The 20,407-nt window shown below is 41.2% G+C and overlaps 3 protein-coding genes and 2 long non-coding RNA genes across 8 annotated transcripts; 2 read left to right on the top strand and 3 right to left on the bottom strand.

The window, feature by feature from the left end:
• Nucleotides 1-56: 56 nt before the first annotated feature.
• Nucleotides 57-4,521, bottom strand: LOC114361690 (putative deoxyribonuclease TATDN1). Its single transcript, XM_028316819.1, has 6 exons — nt 4,391-4,521; nt 4,140-4,319; nt 3,853-4,036; nt 3,405-3,608; nt 293-502; nt 57-172 (listed from the first exon to the last, which is right to left on the bottom strand). Exons 1-6 carry the CDS (start codon nt 4,422-4,424, stop codon nt 67-69), a joined length of 918 nt encoding a protein of 305 aa, XP_028172620.1. The 5' UTR covers nt 4,425-4,521; the 3' UTR covers nt 57-66.
• On the bottom strand, nt 1,894-2,643 carry LOC114361692 (uncharacterized). The gene is made up of 2 exons (XR_003656617.1): nt 2,399-2,643; nt 1,894-2,112 (listed from the first exon to the last, which is right to left on the bottom strand). It is a non-coding gene; the product is annotated as an uncharacterized LOC114361692 (long non-coding RNA).
• An 89-nt stretch (nt 4,522-4,610) lies between the features above and the next one.
• LOC114361691 (speckle-type POZ protein-like) lies at nt 4,611-6,755 on the top strand. 2 transcript variants are annotated; one of them, XM_028316820.1, is made up of 2 exons: nt 4,611-4,982; nt 5,230-6,755. In XM_028316820.1, the coding sequence occupies exons 1-2, from the start codon at nt 4,975-4,977 to the stop codon at nt 6,071-6,073; spliced, it is 852 nt and encodes a 283-aa protein (XP_028172621.1). In that variant the 5' UTR covers nt 4,611-4,974; the 3' UTR covers nt 6,074-6,755. The 2 variants fall into 2 exon arrangements, with proteins under 2 accessions (XP_028172621.1, XP_028172622.1); XM_028316821.1 differs by having other exon boundaries at nt 4,611-4,972; nt 5,230-6,271.
• A 737-nt stretch (nt 6,756-7,492) lies between these two features.
• Nucleotides 7,493-19,383, bottom strand: Pngl (N-glycanase Pngl). Of its 3 annotated transcripts, none has more exons than XM_028316818.1 (12): nt 19,004-19,383; nt 18,495-18,677; nt 18,080-18,245; nt 17,410-17,588; nt 16,703-16,885; nt 15,972-16,142; nt 15,251-15,402; nt 14,054-14,182; nt 12,751-12,887; nt 11,610-11,716; nt 10,808-10,862; nt 7,493-8,961 (listed from the first exon to the last, which is right to left on the bottom strand). In XM_028316818.1, the coding sequence occupies exons 1-12, from the start codon at nt 19,214-19,216 to the stop codon at nt 8,774-8,776; spliced, it is 1,863 nt and encodes a 620-aa protein (XP_028172619.1). In that variant the 5' UTR covers nt 19,217-19,383; the 3' UTR covers nt 7,493-8,773. The 3 variants fall into 3 exon arrangements, with proteins under 3 accessions (XP_028172619.1, XP_028172617.1, XP_028172616.1); XM_028316816.1 differs by lacking the exon at nt 11,610-11,716 and adding an exon at nt 12,089-12,195 and having other exon boundaries at nt 19,004-19,382; XM_028316815.1 differs by lacking the exon at nt 11,610-11,716 and having other exon boundaries at nt 10,808-10,969; nt 19,004-19,382.
• Nucleotides 19,384-19,720: 337 nt separating this feature from the next.
• Nucleotides 19,721-20,068, top strand: LOC114361686 (uncharacterized). Its single transcript, XR_003656616.1, has 2 exons — nt 19,721-19,813; nt 19,976-20,068. It is a non-coding gene; the product is annotated as an uncharacterized LOC114361686 (long non-coding RNA).
• The last annotated feature ends 339 nt before the right edge of the window (nt 20,069-20,407 follow it).

Raw genomic sequence — 20,407 nt, 5'->3', positions numbered from 1 at the left:
TGTTTAATTATCAATTCCCCATTTAAGTTTTAAAGTCTTGAAATTAAACAAATTGATAAAAAATATTTATTTATTATTAGAAAAGAATAATCTATTAGTATTTTCATAAATAGCATTTGCTAATTCATCAATATTCTCCTTCCTGATAGCAGCCAAGATCTCCAGGACATGTCTGAAACAAAAACATTATTTTAAATTAGACATTTTTACATAGTTGCATTGCATTTCACCCATGGGCTTATCCACAGTTGATTTTTATTGACGCCAAATAAAATTGTTTAAAATACATTACACTATGTTCACTGGTTCATTTCTTCCTTTCACTTGATTTTCTGAGTCCACTGAGTATTTTTCTTTCTTCACCGATGGAAATTTTGTAGCCACATGCTTGAAACCAGGGTGGGTTTGTTTCACTTCACACCAAGGGCAGTCGGTCTCTATCATCAGCCTATCTCTTGGTATTTTTGAGGCTACTTCCAGATTTTCTTCTGTTCTGAGTGAACTGAAAATAATAGCTTACTATAATAAGTCTTGTATAAAATAATAGGATGAGGAAAATCATTAGGTTGGAGGTATTTTAAGATTTTTATTCAGCTGTTACAAAACATAGCAATATTAAATGTAGACCATAAAATATGGCAAGGCAAGATCAAAGCCACACTGAAGCTGAGTTGCACCGCCTTACTTTAATCTTAACCTGCAGGGCTAAGATGCGCGCCGTGATAAACTGCTATCGCGGCGTTATATCGATTTTGACGTCACTATATCGTTTTATCTATCGGCGCTAACATGGCACCCCGAAAATTATCATGTCATCTGTCAAAATGTGATAGTGATAGATTTGTTTTTTTTTTGTGATAAACCTGGCAAGCCCTAACATGAAGCGCTAACTATATCATATTTTGACATCACGATAGGATAGGATGTGGTGTTTTTATCGTCCTCGATCCTTGCCCACGATAGCAAGACGATAGGAGATTAACTTTTTTGCAAGCTACTTTAACTCTATTTATTTATCATTTATAATGGTAAATTACATTTTACGACTAATTTGAGGCTAGTAAAATTCAAAGAAAGGAATCTAGCACCTTTGTGATACTTTTACTTCTAGGTGGAGATTGAGTTCTAGTTCAAGAGTTTATCAGTGTGAGGCGAATCTTGCGACAGTTTATAATCGCTAGCTGCAAAATCTTAGTGCTCCCACAGTCCCACCTACATATTAATTATTACACTACCTACCTTGTAAAATAACCATTACTTACCTACTTAGGTAGGCAGTCAACAGTACATCAGACAATACATATTAAGTTGCAAATGTCGTGAGATACCCCACAGTGTTTAGCTTGATTTAAGTACCTACTTACATCTGTACATAATCTTGTAAAATTATTGAAAATGGGGCGGAATGTGGTGACCGAGCTTCTTGTGTCTACATCAAACAGTGGCAAGGTCATTGTCAGAAATTAGCATTGGGTGGGATGTGTAATCAAACTTGCTATAATAACAATGAGAATAAATGAATTTTACTAATTTTATAACTTGATGGTGATACCATACATACATTCCACATTACTATCAATCTAATTCCTCCATGTGGTCTTTTTTAAGGGCTTTAATGTGACAGGATGATAATCTTGTACAATTTATTCCATTATAATAAATTCATCATCATCTCAGCCATAGGACGTCCACTGCTGAACTTAGGCCTCCCCCAATGCTTTCCATGTTGCCCGATGGGGCAGCAAGGTTCTGGGGTGGAGGCCGGGTACCGGAATACGCAGCGTGGGACGTCCACCCACAAGGTGGACCGACGACATCATAATGGTAGCAGAAAGGCGCTGGACGCAGGCAATAAATTCATTATTGCAGTGTAATTTCAAAATAATTCAACCATTATTTACAAAATCTTTATTTGGAAAACTTTTGTTTTACAATAGCTATTTATAATTTCAAATACAAACAGAATTCCATGAATTGGTTAGCCTAGCCAGTACCCTTGAAGTTTTTCTTGCTGATTGTTATTGTAAATTTTCATGATAGTGAGCAAGACTTGATTATGTCTGCTTTAGAATGAAATAATCACTCATAATCCCACACTTCTTCATCCACTGTCTGAAAAAAGAAAGAATATTATTTAAACACAATTATAAATATTACAATTACATAAACAGTTCATAAATAGAAACATTTACTTAATCCTATTTGTATTTTAAGTTTACATACAAAATATTGATCACAGTATTATTACACGGTGAAAGAACTATGTGAAATAAATATAGGAAAGAAGGTGAAAGCTTATTTGTAGGAATAAAGATATTTTTCCTTTTCTCCGGTGCTGTTACTTATGAAAATCAAGATCTGCGGAGTATAGCTAATATTTTAGACTTTAGGTACTTACTTTGCTACTTATGAGTGTAACTTTATTTCTCAAATCTCAATAAACTTTCTGACTGCTTCATGTAAGTTGAATAATTACTGTAAACCTCGCATTATGGGGTGGGTAGTGGAGTTCGGTTATTCTGTTAATTTTGAAGACTTCATTCTTTAATACTGTCGGTATGATTAGGAATTCTTCATTGTTTTTCATTAACTTGGTTATCTCTTCGTTTGATATTTTCCGTACGTAACTGCTCCTGAATCGAATGTACCTACTACTACTATTTCTATTTATTTATATTAACCGGCAGACAGTGGTGACTGAGTTTGTTGCGGCGCTTCTTCTCAGCACTTGCCAAATGTTGGTCTCGAAGCGCTGGTAGGGTAAAAAGATTATGAGACATGTAGAGGCTCCTTAAGAGCATATTTTATGACGATTTGTAAGAACTATTTATTAGTCTAAACAAATAAAGAAATTTTGACTTTGACTTTGACTTTAGAAATATTAAAAATAAGACTGGAAACATAAAAATACAATTTTAAAAACACAAACAAATACAATCAAGCAGTCATGTAATGTCAACAAAATTGACATAACTTTTTTTTAATGACGTTCTCACTGCTTTAACATATGTGTTTTTAGCCGAATTAGTAGCAGAAATGAACGAGATTGAACGAATGAGCTAAAATATTTCAAGGTTGGCCAACATAATAACGCAATTTTTTCTTAATATGGCAACAATTCGGTTATCACGCGATAGCGGTCGATAGACTTTTCTATCGATGGTTCCATGTTAGGGAAAATGATAAAATTATCAACGTGATCGAAAATTGTCTTATCATATCATGTCATTGTCGATGCGCGCATCTTAGGCCTACTGGTGTTTTTTGTATAGAGTTTGACAGACTTTTTACATGGAAAAGTTAAAGTAAGATGGTGCCAAGTGGTGATGGTGCTGGTAAACCTTTATTAGAATGGTACTTGGCACTTAGATCACTGTGTTTCAAAATTACATGAATAAACATACCATCCATTGATGCCTATGTACATTCCAATTGCCAGTATCTTGTTCAGGGCTTCCTCAGGTCCATCAAATGAGTGCACCACACCACCAACAACATTATCCTTGTTCCTGTTCAAGATTTCCACCAGATCGTCAGCAGCGGCACGGCAATGAAGGAACAATGGTAAGTTGAACTCACGGCTCAACTGTAATTGGATTTCAAAGTATCTGAAAATAGAAGACTTGAGTTTAGCGAGTGCTGAAATTAAAATCTATCAAAAAAGTGGGCTCTATCAGCTGTATGACTTTTAGTATAATTTTTTGTACCTACCCACCTTCACTTTTGGAAGGCAACCTTTTTATTAATTGTATGTAATAATGATTTATCTGCCATTTGATGCCCTCTGATTGGATACCATGAATGAAAACTGGTTTCAACTCTATACAACTTGAATCATAGTTACTTACTCACTTTAGTTGCACATCTTTTTCACAAAAGTGCAGTCTTTCATAGTCCAGCCCACACTCTCCGATGGCCACAACCTTGTCTTTGTTGTCTGTTACAAGTCGCCTCAAGTCGTTGAGGTAGGACTCTGGGTCAGCCACAAACTCAGTACATCTGGTTGGATGACAACCCACTGTAGCAAACAGCCTTGCTAAAAAAAGCATAACGATTCATTACAGTTGCATGGACCCTCTGACCGAATAAACACTAAATTACTTTACTATGATCGGTAGAAATCAGGTAGATTCACTTACAATCTGTTCGGGAGAGATCAATGGCTTTTTTGCTGTCTGTCACGCTTCCGCCGGTTATAATCATTTTATCCATCCCATTAGCCCAACTACGAGCTAGCACTTTCTCCAAATCTGGATGGTGCTTCTTGGATCCATGGTAAACACCTTGATACATTTCATCAGTGAGGTTAGCCCCAATATCTAAAGACGTAATGGATTAGTTAATCATTAGAGAAGAGCCTATGGGCATCATTATCGAAGTATTATCTTACCGATGTATTTTCTTAAGGACGACATTCTGTTCATTTAAACTTAATAGGTAATCAGAAAAGTAACCTGAAATTCTAAAATTCAGTAAAAAAAAATGATCAGCTGCTGTATTACTTTTCTCTATGGCTGCAAGACTTGACAGTATTGACATTGATAGTGATTGACAGCTAACGGAAGTGACAGCGATTTTTTTTTGTATTTTTTCGGTAAAAGGGGTCAATATATTTGCACACATGTTTGTAGAATGCATTCGCGTTTCATCATCTCATTTCACTTACAGAAATGATTTTATCAAAAATGGTGCACTTTTGTACACATGGATGACCATTTTCATCGTATGGATTTAATGATGTAAAATAATATTTGCACATCACATCGCACACTTTTGTGCGCATTTTTAACGGCTCTATTGACAATTTGACATTGACAGCTGATTAAAATTTCTGAAGAAAGAAAACAAACAACAAACAGTCTTGTTGATAAAAATATTGCAAACAAAGGAGCTAGAAATTCATATTGAAAAGAAACCAACAATCTGTGGATCCGCTGTAACCCGTTTAAATTTACTTAGTTGATTAAATAAGGTATGTTAAAGTAAGTTGAGATCTATCGGTATTTGGCTTTTTATACGCGTTTATTTAACGTAATAAAATTACTTTTTTAAAACTTTGCTCTCTCATAATAATGCCTTGAAAGTACACTTGATTCCTGTTTCTTATTGAAAGCCATAAAGCTTAGTTTTATAATTTTACTATTGACTTGTTATCAGTTACCACTGTTGCTTTGTTGTTTTATTATTTCGTACCGTAATAAATGATCAACGATATTTTGTTTATTCCAGCATGGAATCCAAGAATCTTTTCCAAAGGGGAAATACATTGCAAGTAAGATTGGGTGTAACCAACTACAATACACCATTTGCAGCCAAAACTAGCCCAGAATATATCATAAGTGGTTCAGCAATATTCCAAGTAAAAGTAATTGCTGCCCAGGTTAACAACGGCCACACGAATGTGTACAATAATCTTCTGTTTGTTAGGTTTGTCAAACTACGTCAAGACGATGACTTGACATATGCGATCAAATTTAGCAGCAACGAGTTAGGAATTACCAATAAAAGTTTCATTACTGATGATGGGACGTGGCATCTGATTTATGATAATAAGAAGCAGCAGTATTCCTTTGATGTGACTGTCAGCATGGATATAGTTCCAAGTGCAAGTTCCTTTGCATCATTGCATGAAGATTTAGAGCTGACTGACTTTGAGTTGAGAGGAGAAGATGGTTCCGTGCACATGCACAGAGCAGTCCTGGCAGCTTCAAGTCCCGTTCTCAGACGAATGCTTGGAGGGACGTGGCGTGAGAGCACAGAGGGACATGTGGAAGTCCCAGGCACCTCTAAAATGACGTTACAACACCTCAAAGATTATGTGTACTTACATACTTTACCTGAAACAGGACTAGAGCAACTTTTGCTGCTGGCATCGTATTACATGATGCCTGACTTGGAACAGAAGTGTGTTGATAAACTTGTGAATAGTTTGACTGCGGAGAATGCATGCGACCTTCTAGAATTTGCAGCTAAACACAAAGTCACAAGGCTATTATTGGCGATTTTAGAATGTGTCCAAAGTGGGGCTGTAAAAGTAAACGAAATGCGTGACCATTTCCTTCGGTGTAAATGAGTAGCATTTATCTTTGTAAATTTTGGATAAAATTAGGTATATCTAAAAGGAACATAACGAATTTGTTAGTTGGCTAAATAAGATATTTCTATTTTAATATGTAAAAAACATTATAAATGTTTTAATGAAAGGTGCATAATCACCACTAAAGTCTGAAAATCTGGCACTTATATCCAATTATTTGTTCAATTAGTTTTATTGTTTTAAAGAAAAGGACATGATTAATTATCCTTCATAACTTAATCCAGTGAAATGCCTTGGCAAGATTGGAATACCCAGTGAGTCCCAGTGTATTTCAAAATGAATTTTTTCATAATAACCAACAAAAAGTATTTTGCTCTCTACTGATATTGTGATAAAATCTTGAATTCTGCCCTTGTTTGGTAAGTTTTATTTTTTTAAATTAGGCATTGCAATGATTTTGCTTGCGGTTAGGGTATTTTTGTAAAGTTTTAAAATTTATGCAGTTGCATCATGTTTATGTTATTTGTATTATTAGTTGTACTATTATTGTTAATCTATTATAAACAAATAAAACATACATTTATAGAAACATGTATATTTGTTTTTATGTCAATGATTTTGTGGGTTTACATGGAATCATTATATCACATTATTTAAACAAATTGCATATTAAAGTTATAATAACAATCAAATATTATACAAAACAAATTATCAATATTACATAATGATAAACTGGTGTATCATGTGGATGGGGAATGTATGGTGAGGACTGTGTACATTGTAATTTGATGTAAACAATATCAAATTATTCAAAATATTCAATTATAGTCTTTTTCACGTAAGATGATCCGTATGACACTTCAAGGTTATCCATATTACGCATACTACATATGCAGAATATTTTTGAAAAAATATTTGTATTTTATTAGCAATATAATAAAAAAAAATAACTACCTTGTCTTAAAATATATAGTAAAATCTGAGTCTATTGATTATATTTTAATTAAATACGATGTAAAAATATTATTTATTTCATGTACGCAATGTGTGAAACGGAATAGATTTAGTGCTGGGGTATTTCTTGTATAATAAAATCGATTATTTCCGCGGTTCATTAATCGATTGCAGTGAAAACTTAGTTATTAAAAACATCACAAAAATCAACTATATTTTTCGATTATTGACTTTAATAAACGCATTAAAAATAAATTAATGGTTTTTAATTTAAAGAAACAGAACCAGTACTTTTTAGGAATCGTTTTTTTGAACATGAACCATGAAATTTGAATATTATCAATAAAAAATTGTTACAATAATATTTGTAATTGTAAAAAACATGTTTTTTGTTAAATAACACCTTTAAAAAATATTTCTCTAAAAGTAGGTTTTACTAACTCTTCGAAAAAAATCGATAGATAAATCGCTATGGTTTAGTTATGTGACATCTCTAAATCTTTCAAACTCGAAACGTCATACGGATCATCTTAGGTGAAAAAGACTATAGGGCATAATAATTGGTATTATATTTGTCAACTGGCAGTTAGATAAGTATGTGCTAAATGTATAAAGCGTCTTAAGTTACGTTTTATTTGAGCCTGTCGTGCAGATATCCGTATAATAAAATTAGGTCAATGGCCTAACAGTAAATTTTCAACATTTAAGTAATCCAGTGATCTATAAGCTAGCAATTCCAGGCGCCAGGTCTACTTCTCAAAGACGGTCGCCGTCTCTCGTCATGTTGTGATTTGATTCAGTCATTGATGAGCTTCCAGAATTTCCAGATGTCCAGGTCTAGAACACGTTTGTTGTCTCCAGGTCATGGGGCTTATTTAATTGCTTGATTTAGTTATGTAAATGTAAAAGTTTCATGAGTTAGTGGTTCCAGGTGCTAGGTCTGCCAGGTCTGTCAGGTGCTGTAACCTCGATGACGACGAAAAGATCTAGGTGTCCATGTCAAAAGCTCTATGGTCGGCGTCTTATTTGAGCTACTGGTTCCAGTGTCCAAGTCTGCAGTTCGATTATTGTCTCTAGGTTATCAAGAGGTTTTATTTAACTGGTCCAGCTGTTCTAAAAATAAAAGAGCATCAAAAAGTTTCAGGTGTCAAAGTCTTAAGATGATCGTGAGCGCCTTATTTCTGAGCCAGTAGTTCAAGGTGCGCAGGTCTTCAAGTCAATCTTAGTATCTAGGTTTGCGGAGCTTCCAGAAGTCCAGGTCTGCAACACGGTTGATGTTTGGTGTCTACAGATTATTACGGGAATGAGGGAATGATTTCGTTACTGCTGAGCTAGTGACTCATGAGCTAATAGTTCCACCTGTCAGGCTACAGCACCTCGAGCACGGGCGCCTTCTCCAGTAAGACGAAGGCCAGAAGCTTCAGCAGCGTTGATTTGAGTCAAGTGGTCCAGTTATTTGAGGGTGAAAAAGATCTAGGTGTCCAGGTCTTATTAAGCGATCGTAGGCTCTTATTCGAGCTAGTGGTTCCACCTGGCAGACTACAGCACCTCGAGGACGGGCACCTTCTGCAGTAAGACGAAGGCCAGAAGCTTCAGCAGCGTTGATTTCAGTCAAGTGGTCTAGTTATTTATGAGCGCGACAGGATTCAAGCGGTCCAGTGAATGTCGAGCTTCCAGATGTCCAGGTCTACAACGGTTGGTGTCTCCAGATTATCACGGGGTTGATTTGATTGCTTGATTTAGTTACTGGTGACATGTGGGCTAAAAGTACCAAATGTCAGGCTACAGCACCTCGAGGACGGGCGCCTTCTCCAGTACAACGGTTCCCAGCAGTTCAAGAGCGGGCGCGGTAGCGCTGGCGGGCCGCCGGAACAGCTGCGCGTGCTGCCAGCCTTCTGCTCCCGAGCCGCCGCTCAGTTCCACCATTATTTCGCAGGTGTAGAAGCGGCGCTCGAAGCGCATTGGGGATTCTGGGGAGACAAAGATGACGTCACAAAAATGTCTTATAGTTGGAGCCACTTAGTTCTACCATTATTTCGCAGATACGGAAGCGGCGCTCGAAACGCATTGGGGATTCTGGGGAGACAAAGATGACGTCACAAAAATGTCTTATAGTTGGAGACACTTAGTTCTACCATTATTTCGCAGATACGGAAGCGGCGCTCGAAGCGCATTGGGGATTCTGGGGAGACAAAGATGACGTCACAAAAATGTCTTATAGTTGGAGACACTTAGTTCTACCATTATTTCGCAGATACGGAAGCGGCGCTCGAAGCGCATTGGGGATTCTGGGGAGACAAAGATGACGTCACAAAAATGTCTTATAGTTGGAGACACTTAGTTCTACCATTATTTCGCAGATACGGAAGCGGCGCTCGAAGCGCATTGGGGATTCTGGGGAGACAAAGATGACGTCACAAAAATGTCTTATAGTTGGAGACACTTAGTTCTACCATTATTTCGCAGATACGGAAGCGGCGCTCGAAGCGCATTGGGGATTCTGGGGAGACAAAGATGACGTCACAAAAATGTCTTATAGTTGGAGACACTTAGTTCTACCATTATTTCGCAGATACGGAAGCGGCGCTCGAAGCGCATTGGGGATTCTGGGGAGACAAAGATGACGTCACAAAAATGTCTTATAGTTGGAGACACTTAGTTCTACCATTATTTCGCAGATACGGAAGCGGCGCTCGAAGCGCATTGGGGATTCTGGGGAGACAAAGATGACGTCACAAAAATGTCTTATAGTTGGAGACACTTAGTTCTACCATTATTTCGCAGATACGGAAGCGGCGCTCGAAGCGCATTGGGGATTCTGGGGAGACAAAGATGACTTCACAAAAATGTCTTATAGTTGGAGACACTTAGTTCTACCATTATTTCGCAGATACGGAAGCGGCGCTCGAAGCGCATTGGGGATTCTGAGGAGATAAAGATGACGTCACAAAAATGTCGTATATGCAGTTGGAGCCACTTAATTCTACCATTATTTCGCAGATACGGAAGCGGCGATCGAAGCGCATTGGGGATTCTGGGGAGACAAAGATGACGTCACAAAAATGTCTTATAGTTGGAGCCACTTAATTCTACCATTATTTCGCAGATACGGAAGCGGCGCTCGAAACGCATTGGGGATTCTGGGGAGACAAAGATGACGTCACAAAAATGTCTTATAGTTGGAGACACTTAAGTTGGAGACACTTAGTTCTACCATTATTTCGCAGATACGGAAGCGGCGCTCGAAGCGCATTGGGGATTCTGGGGAGATAAAGATGACGTCATAACAATGGATTATTGGCTGGATCCACAACGGACTCCGTTTGCGCGCGGCGCTTCATTAGAACATGCGCCTGAGCGTGCCGCGATCGGAACGCGGTAGATAGTCCGGTGTGGATGCAGTTATTGATGGTTAGGACTGTGTCAGCCGACCTAGACAAAGTAATGTGATAGAATAAATAGCCAATAATACGCCGCGGAGCGGTGCGAAAAATTGAAATCTACAAAGTCGAGTTTTTAGGGCAAAGAACGAAGTGTTCTATAGATAGAATATGCGTCTTGGGATTTGCTTACTACATCAAATACCGACCGGGTAGTCACAATGACGAAGGTACACCTTGAGCACAATTTAGCTTAAGTAACCTTGGTAAACAAAGTAGACACTAGATAAAACTTTCCGAGTTACTGAACGGTCTAAGGTGACGATAGAGTGCATTCGAGTTCCAGTTTTCAGTCTTTCTGAACGCGTTTGGACAAATTTTTCCTACCCGGAGACGTTTTTGAACGCACCCTTGCGCTGTATAAACTGTCACTTACCTCCAAACTCGGCGGGCATGGGTGCTTCGTCGTCAAACCGCACGCGCCACTCCACCTGCCCGGAGTGGAAGGTGGCGTAGGAGGCGCGCGCGCACAGCGAGTCGAAGCATGCGCCGTCTATGGCTCGAAGCTTCCACGACATGAAGCCTTTTTCCGCGCCCTCTGCAGAATCAGTGTCAACATAATTAGGTCATATCCTCTGGAGACATCATCAGGTCATTTAGTTAGTGCCCATGATCATGACACAACCCAGGAGGTTGTAGAGCAGGGGCAGCTGCCTCTTCCTTTGAAAGTAGCTTTGAAGGAGCTAAGTCAAACTATTATGAGCGCACACAGCGAGTCGAAGCATACCCCGTCTATGGCGCGCAGCTTCCACGACATGAAGCCCTTTTCCACGCCCTCTGCAGACATCACCACACATCAGTGTCAACAGAATTAGGTCATATCTCTCTGGAGACACCATCAGGTCATTTAGGTAGTGCCCATGGGCGTACCCAGGGGGTTGCATCAGAAGCTGGGTACTATAGCCAAGGACTCCTCCCCAACCTGTCTGGTCAACTTGAGGAGTGCAGGCCAAATCCTCCATTTGTCTCTAGTGAATTGTTATGTTCGTATGTATGTGTCCCTTAGTAGCCTTCTACGTCCATGGGAAGAGTGGAAGGTGATCCTATTCTACTCGGCCGGAATTACACGGCAACGCACTACTCGACTGTCTCCATTTAGCTGGAGGGCATCCTACACACGCATAGTCACTCTGTATAGTATAAACGTCATTATAAAAGAACCGCACGCGCCACTCCACCTGCCCGGAATGGAAGGTGGCGTAGGAGGCGCGCGCGCACAGCGAGTCGAAGCATGCGCCGTCTATGGCGCGCAGCTTCCATGACATGAAGCCTTTTTCCGTGCCCTCTGCAGAATCAGTGTCAACATAATTAGGTCATATCCTCTGGAGACATCATCAGGTCATTTAGTTAGTGCCCATGACCATGACACAACCCAGGAGGTTGTAGAGCAGGGGCAGCTGCCTCTTCCTTTGAAAGTAGCTTTGATGGAGCTAAGTCAAACTATTATGCCCCCCCCCCCAGGCTAGAAGCTGGGTACACCCAAGGACTCCTCCTACGTCCATGGGAAGAGTAGGGAGTGACCCTATTCTACTCGGCCGAAATTACACGGCAACGCATTGCTGGACTGTTTCCATCTAGCTGGAGAGCATCCTACACACGCAATGCCACTCTGTATAGTATAAACGTTATTATAAAAAAACAGCACGCGCCACTCCACCTGTCCCGAGTGGAAGGTGGCGTAGGAGGCGCGCGCGCACAGCGAGTCGAAGCATGCTCCGTCTATGGCGCGCAGCTTCCACGACATGAAGCCTTTTTCCGCGCCCTCTGTAGACATCAGAAGAAAAGTGAAGTTTTGGCCTACACTCCCCACGCTGGTCAGACGGGTAGGCCTCAGGGAAGGACTTTTGTTCGCGTATTTGTTTATAACTTCATAAGTCACTTTTTACGTCCATGGGAAGAGTGATCCTTTTTCCTCGGCCGGAAATAATATAAAGGTCAATAAGAACCGCACGCGTCATTCGACCTGCCCACCTGGAAGGTGGCGTAGGAAGGAGGCGCACGCGCACAGCGAGTCGAAGCACGCGCCATATTCGCTTCATGAGACATCATCAGATCATTTAGTTTCCACTGCAGAAGCACTACGAACTAGTATACTAGAGGCAAATGCGAGATTTGACCCACACTCTCTGGTCAGACGAGTTGGGGAGGCTTTATGTTCATGTATTTGTCATCTTATCCCTATTACCCGTGGATATCTCATGGGAAGAGTGGGAGTAGTCCTATACTACTCTACCGGAATTACACGACAACGACACTGCTGGATTGCTTCCACCAATAGTCCATCTAGCTGAAGAATGTCCAACAACAATATACCCTTACCTTCCCTAGCGATGTAGACCTGCTGCCAGTCGTACTCGACCTTACGAAACACGTTTCTCGCGGCGAAGGCGCCGGCGCTCCACGGCGATACTGTGGCCTGGCCTGTCACGCGGTACTCGTCGGCGGCTGGGTAGTAACTGTGGGTATAATAAGAGGTCGAATTGAGAACCTTCCTTCTTTTTGAAGTCAGAAAAAACGTTTGTTACTAGGCTCAAGAGACGGTGGCCTGGCCTGTCACGCGGTACTCGTCCGCGGCTGGGTAGTAGCTGTGGATGTAAGAAGAGGTCTGATTGAGAACCTTTCTTCTTTTTTTGAAGTCGGAAACAACATTTGTTACTAGGCTCAAGAGACACGGTGGCCTGGCCTGTCACCCGGTACTCGTCTGAGGCTGGGTAGTAGCTGTGGGTACAAGCGATAAGGATGAGTAGCTTGGGGTCATTGGACAAAATTCAACGTGCTCACGACCAGGCTTTAGGCTCAAGAATGTGAACGCTTATACCAGTCACAGACATAGTGTCAAAATATTTGTAATTATTTGTCCAAATGTTTCGCATTGGCGTTTCGTGAGTTTGGTGTAAATAATAGGGCGCAAACATAATTAATTTACAAAGTTCTACGAGGTAGTCTGCAAGTTTAGTCAGTCCATAAGTAAGTGTTGTCTCTGGAAAAATTGTTCCAAAACTATTTGTGAAATAGGAGGTCATATTCCCAGTGTGAAAATTAACTTTGAGAAACATTTATACATATTTGTGTGTATTAAATCTTGATTTTTTTAACAACTTTTCTCACAAAAAGACAGGTGCCTAATGGTGTCAACAGCCCAGCTGTTGTGATCAGCAAGCCTAGCAGTATTAATAGTATACATCGAAGACTTTGTTTTCCTACCGCACGGCGACGGAGCCGGGTCGCGGGAAGGAAAACACTCAGCTCGCCGCGCTCCGTGGCTGGTCCTTCGAGCCGGATATGGCCCGTGGCTCTGGTATGTTATGTGTGTTATGTAGTGTACAATAGAGAGTATTTCAGAGTAGGTATCTATCTCTCTATCTAAAGGTTCACCTACCGCACGGCGACGGAGCCGGGGTCGCGGAAGGTGAACACTCAGCTCGCCGCGCTTCGTGCGCCAGTCCTTCGAGCCGGATTCTCGTATATTATGTGTCTTATGTGGTGTACAAGTCAGAGTGTAATCTACTTAAAGGTTAGCCCACCTTCGAGCTAAATATGCGCCTGTGACACTTGTATGCTAAATCTATTGTGTGGTGTATAATGAAGAGTATCTATCTGACTAATCTAAGGTTTCACCTACCGCACGGCGACAGAGCCGGGGTCGCGGAAGATGAACTCCTTCCCGGCGGCGCAGCCCAGCTCGCCGCGGTCCGTGCGCCACTCCTTCGAGCCCGATATGCGCCCGTGACACTCGTAGTCGCTTGGCTTTCTGCAAGACGGAAGAAAAATATATTTTGTTAGGGCGTGTTGACGAGCCGGTTTCTATCCGGTCCGGTGCCGAGCAGGTGTTCTATTTCATCGATGCTCGACTCGGCGACGAACCGGTCCGACACCGGATCGAGTAGAAACCGGTTCGTCTACACATGCATTTCATCTCATCTTGGCGCGGCGAAATGATATGTGTTTTGAACAATCGGTCCAATTTTCTTTCCTCATCTTCTCTTCGCTTAGCATCAGTGGAAATGGATCGAGCGGAGAGGTCAGAAGATGATGATAGAACTCTTTCTCTAGAGCAGTGTTTTTCAACCTTTTTCATGACACGACCCCCCTAGTATGAAAAAATGTTTGGCGACCCCCCGACCGTTCGCTTTTTTTTTCATGCATTTTATAATGTTGCAAAGATGTTTGTAGGGACCGAATACTTCAATCCATACAACATTAGCATAATTAGATTTCGGATTAATCTGTCTTTATAAGATTTTTTTTTCTGACGTAGTTTTTACGACCTCTCGCGACCCCCAGGGGGTCGCGACCCACAGGTTGAAAAACACTGCTCTAGAGGATGGAACATGACTTAGACTCATTTCTCTATAGAATTTCGTTTTGCGCGTCAGAGTTGAGATGTTTGTAGTTAGGCGGTCGCGTAACGCTTGCGCGCCCCGCTACCTTCTCCCCGCACCTCGCACACCAGAATCATTTCATGCTCTCACAGCTCACATCTCCGCTACGTACAGCTCACGTCTCCGCTTTGATAGTCGCAGTAACTGGATCGCGCTGCGCGAGTTCGCGCACTCCTGGCACACAATCAGGCGAAGTTATGAGAAGAAGTGACATTTATCAACGATAGCAGCCCGACGCGAAGTACCGTATTTGTGGTGTCAAGCCCCAGAAGGGGGAGAATTGACTATGAGAAGGGACATGGATCAGAGAAATTTGTAGAGAGTCAAGCAAAGCGCCCGGGGAAAGGAGCCCAGAGCAAGAACCCGCGCGCTCTCCCGAGATTCGGTTCGTACGCCGTGAGGCAGGGAGAACCATGGGTGGTGGTGGGTTAGCTCACCTCTCGCACATGAGCTGCGCGAGCTCCCCGAGCGTGCGGCGGGTGAGGTGCGCGCGGCGCGGCGCCGACACCTGCCGCTGGCGCCGCTCGCGCAGAATCATGATGGCTGCCAGGAGTTCATGCTCTAAGACCAGCGTGCGTCTGGTTAGGACCTGATGATAATGAGAAACACAATACGCATTAACACACAAGGCAGGAAAAGAAAAGAAATACAAAAAAGAGACGGTACAGTTAGTCGGTTTTATATCAGATAGTATGACATGACAACCAAAGTAAGAATAGATAACGTCCAATTGGTGAGCTAAAGCAGGGTCTCCAGCGCCCGTTTTGCCGTACACAATCAACAAAAACATGACGTCAACATTCAACAAAATTGTTTACACAAAACATTGTTTTACTAAGCACGTGTTCCACTAAGCCTGGAAAGAAAAAACATTGTAAACAAACTAAATGTTCTTGTAGACAATTTTGTTGGATGTTGACGTATTTTTGTTGATTGTGTAGGGCAAAACAAGCGCTGGAGACCCGGCTTAAGGTCCCCTCAATGCTGAACCAGCAATAGCCCAGCTGTGAAGGTATCGGACTGACTGATTCGTGGTCCGAGGAACGATGGTTCGAAAACCGTCACTGGACTATTATGTAGTAACCAGGGGTTAAAAAAGTGACAAGCGTTAACAAGTGGCAGGAAAATGAAACCTATTTCCAAGGGAATAAGTCTGACCTCTTTAAAGTTGGTGGTGTACCGCCACGTGACGTCCTGCACGTCGTCGCGTGACACGGCGATGACGTAGGACAGCTTCTTGCCCCAGCCGTGGCTGTAGATCAGCGGCGCGTTCAACTTCGCCTCGCACGGGTCTACGTGAAGCCAAGTTCGCGAGTCGTAGTCGAATACCTGACGGAAGTATATCAAGACCGTTTTTAACTCTTTCACTAGCGTAGAGAAAAATATTTGATTTGATTTTTTATCTCTCTTAGTTGAAAATATGAAGGCAACTATTCAGCCACCACCAGGTAAAGGCTTAACCTACTAGAAGCCCCGAGCATCAAAGGGATCTATTTTGTAAGGAAATCACAACTAAACATTTTCAGCGACTACGCACAAACTGTGTTCTAGTTCCACGTGATACCTACGTGGTGTCACTCATCTCGCACCACACGTGGTCTGTGTTGTCATATATGTAGATAGCACGTGTCATATCCCAGCGCTCGACACAGCAATGTGTAGCGCGTGGTACGTAGTGACTCACCTCGCACCACACGTGGTCCGAGTGCCACTCACCTCGCACCACACGTGGTCCTAGTGCCACTCACCTCGCACCACACGTGGTCCGTTGTATCGTACACGTAGCGCGTGTCGTATCCCAGCGCGCGACACAACAGCGTGAAGCAGTTGGCCCACTGGCCGCAGCGGCCCACTCACCTCGCACCACACGTGGTCCTAGTGCCACTCACCTCGCACCACACGTGGTCCGTTGTATCGTACACGAAGCGCGTGTCGTATCCCAGCGCGCGACACAACAGCGTGAAGCAGTTGGCCCACTCGCCGCAGCGGCCGCGGCGCGTGCGCAATAGCATCTTGGGGTCGTTGAAGCGCGGGAACTCCGAGGAGCGGCCGCATTGGATGCACGTGTATAGCTGTAATTTGTTTACTTTCAGTATGTTCACAAATAAGTATAATCTATTAGTGAGAAGCCAAACATTTTGCCGCATCCCTGTACACATGTAGTATGTGGCGCCGCAATACGGCGCCGTTTCGCTCAATCGAAGTGCGGTGTGCCTGCGGTGCGGCGCCGGAACGCACCGTCTGGCATATCATTGATTTTCATATGCAGGACGCCGCAGCGACATCGCTCCGGCGCCGTGCCGAGACCGTATCGCACCGTGTGGCTTCGCCCTTAAACTTAATGTAACACCGCATTTAGAAACTAGTCGACAAAAAATACTTTATTTGTTTTGTTTATGCGATTTTAATACCAAATTCTGTATCTACTTGAGTCACTATGCTTGGTATTTGTATTTTATCATCATGGCTAAATTTACGTTTTTCGAATAAACGTGATCTGACTATAGTTATAGCTCAATCTGTTATGTGTAGGCAATGTTACTGTACTATTGGATTAAACTCGCTAATGTTATGGCAAGTGCATCTTATAACTTACCTCTACAGTGCAGGTCTCAGTCGGGGTATTCATGCTAGAAGACCCCGAGTACTTGGTGGCCCCTCCGCACTTGTTGCACTCTGGCTTGTCCACCCACTTGAAGTACTTGTGCTTGAACCACCCCAGTAGCTCCATCAGCAGCGCGATGTCAAACGGGAGATCGTGGGTATTTATTTCACCTGATAAAATTTTGTTTATTTATGGATATGTATCGTTGGTCCTAATAAACTACCCTGAAGAGCACCATACATTATTTTAAATACTGAAAAAAGAAGTGGTTTTGGCGCATTGGATGATGCCTGTTGGAAGTTTCTGTAGAGAGATTATTGGAGTCCTTTTTATACACTGAATTAGATTTGGTGATGCAGTGACATTCCAATAGAAAGTATATCAAATGCCTCTGTATTATCTTATCTTATCTGTAAGGGCAAACAATAATGGACCTGCTACCTGTACACCTGCAATACACCTGCTACGACCTGCGACGTAAACTGGGGCCCAGTGATAGACTTACCTTTTACCTTGTTTTAGTAATTCTAGTCTTTTTTTTTTGGATTGTGTAAAGAGTTGTGGTAAATGATAAATTCTTGAGGCAAGATCAAATTAACTAAATTTTAATTTTTATAGTAGAACTATGTATTTTAGAATAAAACTTAAGTTCATTGCATACCAGTTTTAATTTTCCTCTGATGTTCCCTGATCCTGTCCAGAGCCATAAGTTGCAGCGTGACCAGCGGAATCTCTTCCCTGGCTAGTTGCTGCAACTCCTCATCTTCATACTTGATCATGTTGTTGAATAGTGATTGGATTTTCAATAACAGTGCATTTTTTGTGTTCTAGAAAAAGAAATAAAAGATTTGTTTATTGTCATTTGTTTATTCATTGGAGGATAAAGGACACTTGTAACTCAGATTGAGTTTCACATGGGAAGTAAGTGTAAGATATTAATATTACCAGTATATTGGGAGGCCCACAAACAAATATTATTTTCTACCTTGCCAAAGGTTCACACAAATTATAGCTTAGTCACTACAAATTAGATATTATTAAAGATATTTTTGAAATAACCAATGTTATGTTCTTACCAGAACATTAAGTGGGACCAGTTTTGGCTTCTTAGCTTGTACCATACACTGGGCGTATGTTACGTTTCTCCTGCTGGGCTTGACCGGGCCACAGCAAATGCTGATTTTCCGCTCGATTGCTGCCTGTGCTATCCTCAGCTTGTTTAGAGTCTGTTCTTTAGGGTAGATTATTTCACCTTTCGTCTAAAATAGAAAAATATTCATGTAACATTTTTATTAAGTTTTTGGTGTGTATCATACTCAAGAGAAAATACCAATAACTATAATAACAATTAGGTATTATATTAGTTTATTTAGCTACATAATTACTTGTAGGTACCATTTTTACAATTTCTTATCATGTATGAAATGTATTGAATCATGACAATAATAGATTCTCTTATCAGTAATAAGTACATTAAAGACAATTCAGTGTGAATGGAACTGGGATCTTAACTTTTTAACACATAAAAAGAAAAGCCAATGCATATTGCACACTACCTTCTTTTAATATCAAAAAAAATGCTTACCAATTGGAATCCAACATATTTTAGATATTCACTAAAAGGTTCAGTTCCTAAATGTTTTTTTAATAAATCACTTTGAATAGTCCGTAAATCGTAATCGTGGGGGCTTTCTAAAATGTTTGTGATAACTCGCAGTAATTCGATCAAGAGTTTGGTAAACTTTTCCGAGTCTCCTGTGTGCTGTTCCACCACTGCTAGACGTGGAATGTCTTCCATATTTTCAATATTATTTAATTTACAATTTAAACACGCAATAATTATACAAAATTGGACTTAATTTTAAAAAATATTAGCGGTCCGGAATCCTTGTCACTTGTCAATTTATGATTTGTCACTGTTCAGCTGATTGCAATGTTCCTTTATTCTGAAAAGTCACAAATTTTAATCATCGTAGTCAAATGTCAAAAAAAGTTTTCAAATCCGATTAACATCTGCAAAAGTGGCAAAAGAGAACCTCAAAAAAATGTGAATAATGGAACAAGCCACTCAAGGCGATCCGTTCCACGCACTAGACGTTACTTCCATACATAATTTTTTGCTTATTAAGATGACCAAGGAGTTTGGTTGAAAGCCATTAATATTTATTAAATTAATCTATCATTTGCAATACAATCATCAACTTGTTAATTTAAACTTCGCAATAAAAGTACTTTGATAATTTTATTTGATCAGCCTTGAACAAGTTCTGGTTACCATAGCAGAAGGAAAAGTAAACAAAAACTCAGGATCTATTCTAGCCAGCATTCTTATTTTATTTTCAAAAATGTAGTAAAATTATTTGATTCATTTTATTTATGACTGCGAATATGTTAGGTAAGTATGTTTAGGTACTTCACCACAGTTTACAGGGTGCTGTTTGTTTGTAGTCTATCAATATCCTTCCGTGACAATCCAAATCACTACAGTTTCATAGTCTTTTTAGTTTTATAAATAGTACACACACTGTATAACATGCATTCCATAATCATTTTCCAGCAGACGAGTTTCCTCGTGGCTCTCGCAACTGGCTGCTACACGCGCGCTACGTGCGAGGAGAGCATGCCTTGTGCATGGAGCTGGCCGACGACCTGCAGAAGAACAGTGAAAATAAGCACAGATATGCGCACTTTGTAAAGGTGATGAAGAAAATTAGAGAGATGATTTTTAAACCTCTCAAACCTGTAGGTAGTAGGTACACTCGCGAGCAAAAATATGGAATCACCCTATTTGTTTCGAGCGATCACAAAAACTAAATGACTAATAGAAGACAAATAAAAATGGTACCATTTTAAAGGTAATATTGTGACGCGCCCCGCGACGCATCGACAGCCCTAGCACCCAGCGCAGAGATTTTGACAACCCTACGGCTGCGCGGCCGCACGCCGCACGGACCGAGAGCTAATATATGAGACGGCGGCGACCGCGGGT

The sequence above is a fragment of the Ostrinia furnacalis genome, unplaced genomic scaffold (genome assembly GCF_004193835.3).
Source record: "Ostrinia furnacalis isolate ACB-3 unplaced genomic scaffold, ASM419383v2 OfSCF5881, whole genome shotgun sequence".
Lineage (NCBI taxonomy): Eukaryota > Metazoa > Arthropoda > Insecta > Lepidoptera > Crambidae > Ostrinia > Ostrinia furnacalis.
Note: the sequence above shows the minus strand (reverse complement) of the source record. Positions and strands in the feature narration are given on the sequence as shown.